Source organism: Pipistrellus kuhlii, unplaced genomic scaffold, assembly GCF_014108245.1.
Source record: "Pipistrellus kuhlii isolate mPipKuh1 unplaced genomic scaffold, mPipKuh1.p scaffold_m20_p_13, whole genome shotgun sequence".
Lineage (NCBI taxonomy): Eukaryota > Metazoa > Chordata > Mammalia > Chiroptera > Vespertilionidae > Pipistrellus > Pipistrellus kuhlii.
This window is the reverse complement of record NW_023425438.1, coordinates 46,779,160-46,787,297: the sequence shown is the minus strand read 5'-3', so window position 1 is coordinate 46,787,297 and position 8,138 is coordinate 46,779,160. Positions and strand designations below refer to the sequence as shown.

General features: G+C 61.2%; 1 protein-coding gene across 1 annotated transcript in view; it reads left to right on the top strand.

Moving 5' to 3' along the window:
* SFTPB (surfactant protein B) overlaps positions 1-6,434 on the top strand; it is a 21,954-nt gene extending 15,520 nt beyond the window's left edge. The window contains exons 5-10 of the mRNA XM_036436153.2: positions 299-430; positions 661-750; positions 4,053-4,239; positions 4,395-4,555; positions 5,795-5,875; positions 6,349-6,434. Coding sequence (XP_036292046.1) covers positions 299-430; positions 661-750; positions 4,053-4,239; positions 4,395-4,555; positions 5,795-5,875; positions 6,349-6,411 — 714 coding nt within the window. The 3' untranslated portion in view covers positions 6,412-6,434. The remainder of the gene's footprint in view (positions 1-298; positions 431-660; positions 751-4,052; positions 4,240-4,394; positions 4,556-5,794; positions 5,876-6,348) is intronic.
* The last annotated feature ends 1,704 nt before the right edge of the window (positions 6,435-8,138 follow it).

Genomic DNA, 8,138 nt, shown 5'->3' with positions numbered 1-8,138 from the left:
AACACCCTCACGCACATGCATACTCTCATTCATGCTCACACGCATACATGCTCACGCTCATGCACACACATGCCCAGGCACCTGCCCCGAAGTTCCCATCCGGCCCATCTCCACCGTGTCTCCCCTCCCCCGCATCCCTCACCATCCCCGCCCCCCAGCATCTCCGCAGAGCTCTGACCCCAGCCAGCCAGCGGCTCCCCTCCCTGTTCCAGGCCCGACAGTGGCCTGGCCCCTGAGGCTAGAGCAGCTGGCGGAATGGGTTCCCTCCCCCACTAACCACTGCCCTCCTGTTCCGCAGAACCCCAGGGCCATCTGCAGGCGCCTGGGCTTGTGCAGAGCTGGGCGTCCGGAGCCGGGGCGGGAGCCGGGGCTGGGGGACCCCCTGCCGGCCGCGCTGCCCCGGGCGCTCCGGGCTCCGCCACAGACACAGGTGAGCAGGCCCCGCCCGGCCACCCTCTCCCCAGGGGGCATCAGAGAGCCGGGCACAGCCAGGCGGTGAGCCCCGGGCTCCGGGAGGGGGCGGGACCCGAGGGAAATGAGCAGCTCGGCAGCGCCTGAGGCCGGAGGCGGAAAGAGGATGCCTGAAGGGGGCCCTCTCCGGTGCCCAGCCCCAGGCCCAGCCCAGTGCCCACCCAATCTCCACGCCATTCTCTCCGCCAGGACCTCACCGAGCAGACGTTACCCTTCCCGCTGCCCATCTGCTGGCTCTGCAGGACTTTGATCAAGCGGGTGCAAGCAACGGTTCCCAAGGTGAGGCCCACACAGCCCCTCCTCCCGTCTCACCACACCCCTCCTCACACCCATCCTCACCCCTCCTCACAGCCCTCCTCTCACCCCTCCTCTCACCCCTCCTCACACCCCTCCTCTCACCCCTCCTCTCACCCCTCCTCACACCCCTCCTCTCACCCCTCCTCTCACCCCTCCTCACACCCCTCCTCACACCCCTCCTCACACCCCTCCTCTCACCCCTCCTCTCACCCCTCCTCTCACCCCTCCTCACTCCCCTCCTCAAACCCCTCCTTTCACCCCTCCTCTCACCCCTCCTCACACCCAGATCCTGCTCAACCCCTCCTCACACCCCTCCCTCACCCCCTCCTCACACCCCCTCCTCACACCCGCCTCTCACCCTCGCGCACTCCCCCTCCTCTCACCCCTCCTCACTCCCCTCCTCTCACCCCTCCTCACTCCCTCCTCTCACACCCCTCCTCACTCCCCTCCTCTCACCCCTCCTCACCCCCCTCCTCACCCCTTCTCTCACCCCTCTATCTTCACACCCCCCCTCCTCAACCCCCATCCTCACAGCAGACCCCTCCTCACACCCCTCCTCTCACACCCCTCCCTCACTCTCCCCTCCTCCACCCCTCCTCACTCCCCTCCCCCCCCTTCCCCCTCACCCCTCCTCACACCCTCCTCAAAACCCTCCCCTCTCACACTCCAACCCCTCCTCTCACCCCCCCTCCTCGTCACCCCTCCTCACTCCCTCCTCACACCCCTCCTCAATCCCCTCCTCACCTCCCCTCCTCAAACCCGCTGACTCCCCGCCGCTCGCACCCCGCACCGCTCACCACTCAGTATCAACACCTCCGCTAACCCAGACTCAAAGCCCTCCGCACGCTCCGCCGCAACCCGCCTCACTACCCGAATCGCACCCCTCCTCTCACCCCTCCTCACTCCCTCCTCTCACCCCTCCTCTCACCCCTCTTCACCCCCCTCCTCACCCCCCTCCTCACACCCCTCCTCACCCCCCTCCTCTCACCCCCTCCTCTCACCCCCTCCTCACCCCCCTCCTCTCACCCCTCCTCAATCCCTCCTCACTCCCCTCCTCAACCCCGCCTCACTCCCCTCCTCTCACCCCTCCTCTCACCCCTCCTCACACCCCTCCTCACCCCCCTCCTCACCCCACTCCTCACTCCCTCCTCACCCCCCTCCTCACCCCCCTCCTCACCCCTCCTCACCCCCCTCCTCACACCCCTCCTCTCACCCCTCCTCTCACCCCTCCTCACTCCCTCCTCACACCCCTCCTCAATCCCTCCTCACCCCCCTCCTCAAACCCGCCTCACTCCCCTCCTCTCACCCCTCCTCTCACCCCTCCTCACCCCCCTCCTCACCCCTCCTCTCACCCCTCCTCACCTCCCTCCTCACCCCCCTCCTCACTCCCCTCCCCACGCCCCTCCTCTCACCCCCACCAGGGCCGGACTGTAGGTCAGGAGGAGAGCCTTTGTGCTGCCCCCACCCGGGGACCTGGCGCTCAGGCGCAGGCCAGGAGGTGCCAGCCCAGAGCTCACTAACTAATCCAGGCCCCTCTCTGCGCCGGGCCGCACGGGGCAGGGTCCCGGCACAGTGTCCAGCAGCCCGGCGTCTGACGGGGGGACCCAGAGGTCCCTGTAGAACAGGGGCTACGTGTTCCAGGAGAGCTTCCACAGATGCCCCCCTGTGCCAACCGGAGTCTCCAGGCCTGGGGTGGCACTGCCCGGGCTGTCCTGCCCTGAAATGGGCCACGTCGGGAGCGCCCTCCCCAGGCGGCCGAGGGCCCGGCAGACGGTCCCTGCTCTGCGAGTCCGCGAGGCGGTGGAGGGTTTTCTCGGAGAGGGATAGTGGGCTCGGAGCAGAGGCTTAAACAGCCGAGGTGAGCCGTTCTCCACGCGCTGGGTAAGGCCCTGGGCAGACCTCACACCACACTCCTCCCCTTCTCCCCGCAAAGCCGCGCCCCGACCCCAAACAGGCCGCTGCGCTTCAGCATCTCCCGCCAAGGTCTCACTCAGGGCGGCGGCTGCGGGCAGGCGTCTGGGCAGGCCGGGCAGCCTGCGCGTTTCGGATGCAGGCCGGCGAGCGAGGGGGTGGCAGGGGCCAGGCTCTGAGCAGGGGACACTGAGGACGCACCTGCTGGGGCCAGTGGGAAGGTCTAAGCCAGTGGTCGGCAAACTGCGGCTCGTGAGCCACTTGCGGCTCTTTGGCCCCTGAGTATGGCTCTGGGAGAGTCTATTTTGAAGAAGTTTAAGTTTAAAAAATGTGGCTTTCAAAAGAAATTTCTTTTTTTTTTTAAGTTCTTAAAGTGGAAAATGTGTTTATTAACATTCAAACCCCCTTCATACAAGGCTATATAAAAGTTCTTAGCATTTTGATTATATATATGTCTATATTTTCTATGTAGTTACAGTGATGTATAATTTAGCTTTTCATAATAAATTGTTTACATTCATTATTCTGTTAAACATAAGCAATTATGCTGAGACCGGTTTGGCTCAATGGATAGAGCATCGGCTTGGGGACTGAAGGGACCCGGGTTCGATTCCGGTCAAGGGCATGTACCTTGGTTGCGGGCATATCCCCAATGGGGGGTGTGCAAGAGGCAGCTGATCGATGACTCTCTCTCGTCGATGTTTCTAACTCTCTAGTCTCTCCCTTCCTCTCTGTACAAAATCAATAAAAAAAAAATATATTAAACATAAGCAATTATTTTCAAATTCAATACTTGATCAATTTCCTCTATACATAGCTTAGCAGGACTAATCAGCATAGATGCTCTTTATTGAGAGGTATATGATTTGCATGTTAACAGTTGCTGAAGTTTGGTATTTTTGTACATTTCCTTTCTGCTTCAATCACAATATAAAACCCTTAAGGATATGAAATTCAGTAAGTTAAGTCCAGTGACGTATTACTTTAGCTAATGAATCAAATTCATATGTATCAAAAGCAATTTCAGTCATTGTACTCCCTCCTGTGGGTCAGGCGGGGGAGGGCGCAGGTGTGGGCCGCCTCCCCTCCAGCTGCCGTGTGCCCTCGGGGTCGCCCACACCTCTGGCTGGCTGTGACCCTGTCAGCAGCGTCAGTTGTTAGTCAGAGCTGGGGCCACGGCCGGAGCCTGTGTTCACCCACGGACGCTGGGCAAGTCCCCCGGACACTGCGATGCTCGTCCTCCTCGTCTGTAAGCAGCATAATGGCTCCCCGAAGGGAAGGAGGGAATGTCTGCTAGGTGCCCGGCGGGTCCCGGCGCGGAGCAGGTCTTGCAGGAGAAGGTCCCACCCCGCCCTCTCTCGGCCCCTCCCCAGGGTGTACTGGCCCCGGCCGTGGCTCAGGTGTGCCACGTGGTACCCCTGGTGGCGGGCGGCATCTGCCAGTGCCTGGCCGAGCGCTACACGGTCATCCTGCTGGACGTGCTGCTGAGCCGCCTGCTGCCCCAGGTGGTCTGCGGCCTCGCCCTCCGGTGCGCCAGCTCCGAGGACGGCGCTGGCCCAGGTGAGCTGCTGCCCCGCCCCGCCCCGCCCCGCCCCTGCCCACGCTCATCCCCGCCCCAGCCCGGCATGGCCCGCCCTCTCTGGCCCCCCGCCCCGCCCCAGAGAGGACAGGGACCGAGCACCTCTGCAGGGCGCCTTTGACTGTGTCCTGTCCAGGTCTCACACCCCGCGGGCTCCTGCCCGGAGAATGGCTCCAGCAGGACTCCCAGTGCCGCTTCTGCGAGTTCGTGGCCGCCCGGGCGGGGAACAGCAGTGAGCAGGCTGTGCCGCAGGCGGTGCGCCAGGCCTGCCTCCGCTTCTGGACCGACAGGCAAAAGGTGCGGGGCTTGGGTTCAATTCCAGTCAAGGGCGCATGCCCGGGTTGCGGGCTCAATCCCCAGTAGGGAGTTGCAGGAGGCAGCCAATCAATGATTCTCTCTCATCATTGATGTTTCTATCTCTCCCTCGCCCTTCCTCTCTAAAATAATTTTCTTTTCTTAAGTAAAACAAATAAGTAGGCCTTTAGCACTCTCAGGCAATGGAGTCTCAGGACTCGGGCCCAGGGCCTGCCCGAGGGGGAGGGTTGGGCCAGCAAAGGCTTCCCAGCGAGAGATGCACAGAGCAGGCCAGACCCGGAGGTGGAGGAGCTCAGATGGGACGGGCTGTGAGCCGAACAATGATGGGGCTGTAACAGGGCGAAGCCTGCCCTGGTCAGGAATGGCCTCGGACCGAGGGCGAGGCGCAGAGGACCAGCAGGCCTCCCCGGGGACGAAGTGAGAGGCCAGTCATCCACCAGATGAGTAACGCCAGGGCCAGCTGGAGCTGGAGGGGGCCTGGCCTTCTCTCCTCCTCCGCCTGTCCCAGCCCCATCCCCCCTCTCAGTGTGATTCCCTGGAGACAAACCCACCTACAAAAGGAGACATCCCACCCTGGCCGGTTTTCTCAGTGGTTAGGCCCTCCGGCTGAAAGGTCACAGGTTCAATTCCTCGTCAAGGGCAGGTACCTGGGTTGCAGGTGCCATCCCAGGCCCTGGTCAGGGCATGTGCAGGAGGCAACCAATCAATGTGTCTCTCTCACATCAATGATCCCCCCCCCCTCTCTCTTCCTCCCTCCCTCCCTTCCACTCTCTCTAAAAGTCAATGCAAAGCATACCCTTAGGTGAGGATAAAAAATTTAAAAAAGGAGAAAGGAGAGGTCCCAGAGTCACAGTGCTGAGTCGATGACAGTGAACTCCCTTCATGAGTAAGTGAGGCCCCAGGAGGCAGCTCGGCCCCTGCTCGCCTGGTCGGTACCTTTCTGGCCCCCACTGCACACTACATCGCGTCCCTAGGACCAGATGAGCTGGAAGAGCTCCTTGAGAGCTGAAATCTGCGGGAGGGATTGGTGGTGGCTAGGATTCTGACCCTCTGCCTGGGTTTCCCCCACAGAAACCTAATTTCAGCCCCTGCCAGCTGCTTGAGACCTCCATGGGGTCAGGGGGAGCCCTGGAGTGACTCGGAAAAATGGAGAGGCCAGACGGCAAGGCAGGAGCGCCCCCAGGGCCTGGCCCTCCCTCACCGTGTCCTTCTCCTCCTCAGTGTGAGCAGTTTGTGGAACAGCACTCGCTGCAGCTGCAGAGCCTGATGTCCCGGGGCTGGGATGCCCGCACCGCCTGCCAGGTGTGCCCTCCCCTCTGGGCGGTCCTAGGGCTTCCCTCTGCTCCCAGAGCCCCCCATGGTCCTCAGAGACCCTACACCCCGGGTCCAGAGCAGCCATCCCTGCCCCTTTTAATTATAAAAAAAGGCAGGCTCAGAGGGTTCAAGAAAGAGCCACGAAAGAATGAAAAGAGGAGTCTGGGAAGGGAGGCGGCAGCTTAAAGGAGTAGGAGTGTGGTTTGAGGTGCGTTATGGGGTGGGTGTCCATGGAGCCGAGTGTGTTTGGGTTGGGGGGGGGGTTGGAAAGTGTCCCGGGACAAGAACCATCCCACCTCCTCTGGCTCTAAAGCCCCAAGACTTCCCTTTGGCTCAGAAGTGGCCTGAGAGGCCACAGGAAGAGCACCCCGGGGGCAGGCGGAGTGAGAGCCTCGGTCCCCCTCAGAGCTGGGAAGAGGGGTGGGGTGCCAGGCCTGAGGCCCAGTGCTGTCCCTGCGCAGGCCCTGGGGGTGTGTGCGGCCAAGCTCAGTCCCCTCCAGTGTGTCCCGGAACCCCTCTTCTGACGAGAACTCAAAGCCGTGCCAGGTGAGTCCAGGCCCCACCTCGGGGAGGGAGAGGGATGGGTCGCCAGTCCCACTCCTCACAGGCCACAGCTCTTCCTCCTGAGGAACCCCTCTCCCCCCACAGCTCAGCCTGGGCTCCCTGGGCTTCCGAGTTTGGTGATTCAGGCCAAGGCTGACCTCTCCTGACACTGAGGGGAAGTCAGACTTTGCTGCCCAAACATGTTGACAGGAAGTCCACCGTCACGGGCCTCCCCTCCTGAGACTCCTTTCCCTCCCTGACTGTCATCGTCTAAGTCAGAGGTGGCACCCCCTTAGCACGCACGGCTGGGTCACTGCACCCCTGTGACCAGGGGCCTCGGGCAGGGAAGTGACCCTGGAGGGATGGACACAGCAGTGGATAGAAGTCCCCTGAGAGCAAACTTGATCCACTCCACAATTCTGCTCAGAGCCAGCCCCCGGCACAGAGGCCATGTAGTCATACCTCACTCACTGTCTGAAAATGCAGTGTGTCCTGGAGCCAGGCCCCTTTCGGGGGGCAAGGGCTAGAAGTGTATGCAAAGCAGGGAGCCCCTGGCCCGCCTGTGGCTCACTCCCCGGTCCACCTCTTCCATCTGAGGGGGAAGCCCTGCTCCTGACACCTTCTCAAGTCAAAGCCGCTGTGGGAGGTGCTGGGAGAACATGGGGAGATGTCTGTCCCCAATCAGGCCTACCCCACAGGGCCGGGTTAGTGACAGCAGGGGAACCCGGGTCAACTAGAGCCGGGCCTTTCCCCGGCGCCCAGGTCCCCCCGCACCAGGAGGAGCTGGGCCAGCCCTTCCTGCTGAAACAGGAAGAGCCGTGTGCGGGGACAGGAGGACTCAGCTCTGGTCCCAGCTCTACCATCAGCAGGCCACAGGTCCCCAGGAAGGATAGGCTGGCCCTCATTCTCCTCCACTAGGGGGAGCCATCAGGTGTCTCCAAGTCCCCAAGGCACCCCCTCAGCCCTCCCCCACCCCCACCTTCACTGCAGAGAAGCCTTCACTCCCACTTTCCTCCTTTCCTCAAAAGGACTGTAAGCTGGTGGACCACGAGCCTGCAGCCTGTCCCCTCAGTCCTGTGTCGGTCCTGCCCACCCTCTCTGGGTGGCAGACACGGCCAGGGAGCGTCTTCGGAGGATGAGGGGCTCCAGTCCAGTCCAGACCAGCCTTCCCACGCCTCCGCCACCGAGCCAGCCCAGGCCCCATGGATCCCGCAGGCCTGGGCCAAGGTGAAGGGGCCTCCAGAGGACTGTGGGATAGAAGCTGGGCCCGCCTCCCTCCATCTCTACGTATGCACGACACTAGCTTTTTCAATTATTTTTCTAACGCTTTCACAAAATTAAAAATTTAGAAGAATAAAAATGGGAACATAAAGTGCCACAAAAGATAGACATGAAATCTTTAAGCTTTTTTTTTTTTTTTTTTTTTTAAATCAGGTCATCTCTAGCATGGTCAAGGACTCAAGCATGATGGGAAGGTGACTGGGCAAACCTTCATATCTGAGATGTTCTGCTGCTTAAGATTTTACATCTTAAGGGGTTTTCTTTTTTGTTTTTGTAAGGCGAGCGGGCAACTGTTATGTGAAATTCCAGGTTGATTCGATTTCTGCTATGATTTCGCTCCTTGAAGCTCAATTGGTGGACACTGTCCTTTAAGATGCCTCGGAAGCCACAGCCTCACTGTGAAGGGAGCGGAACAGGGGCCAGCCTC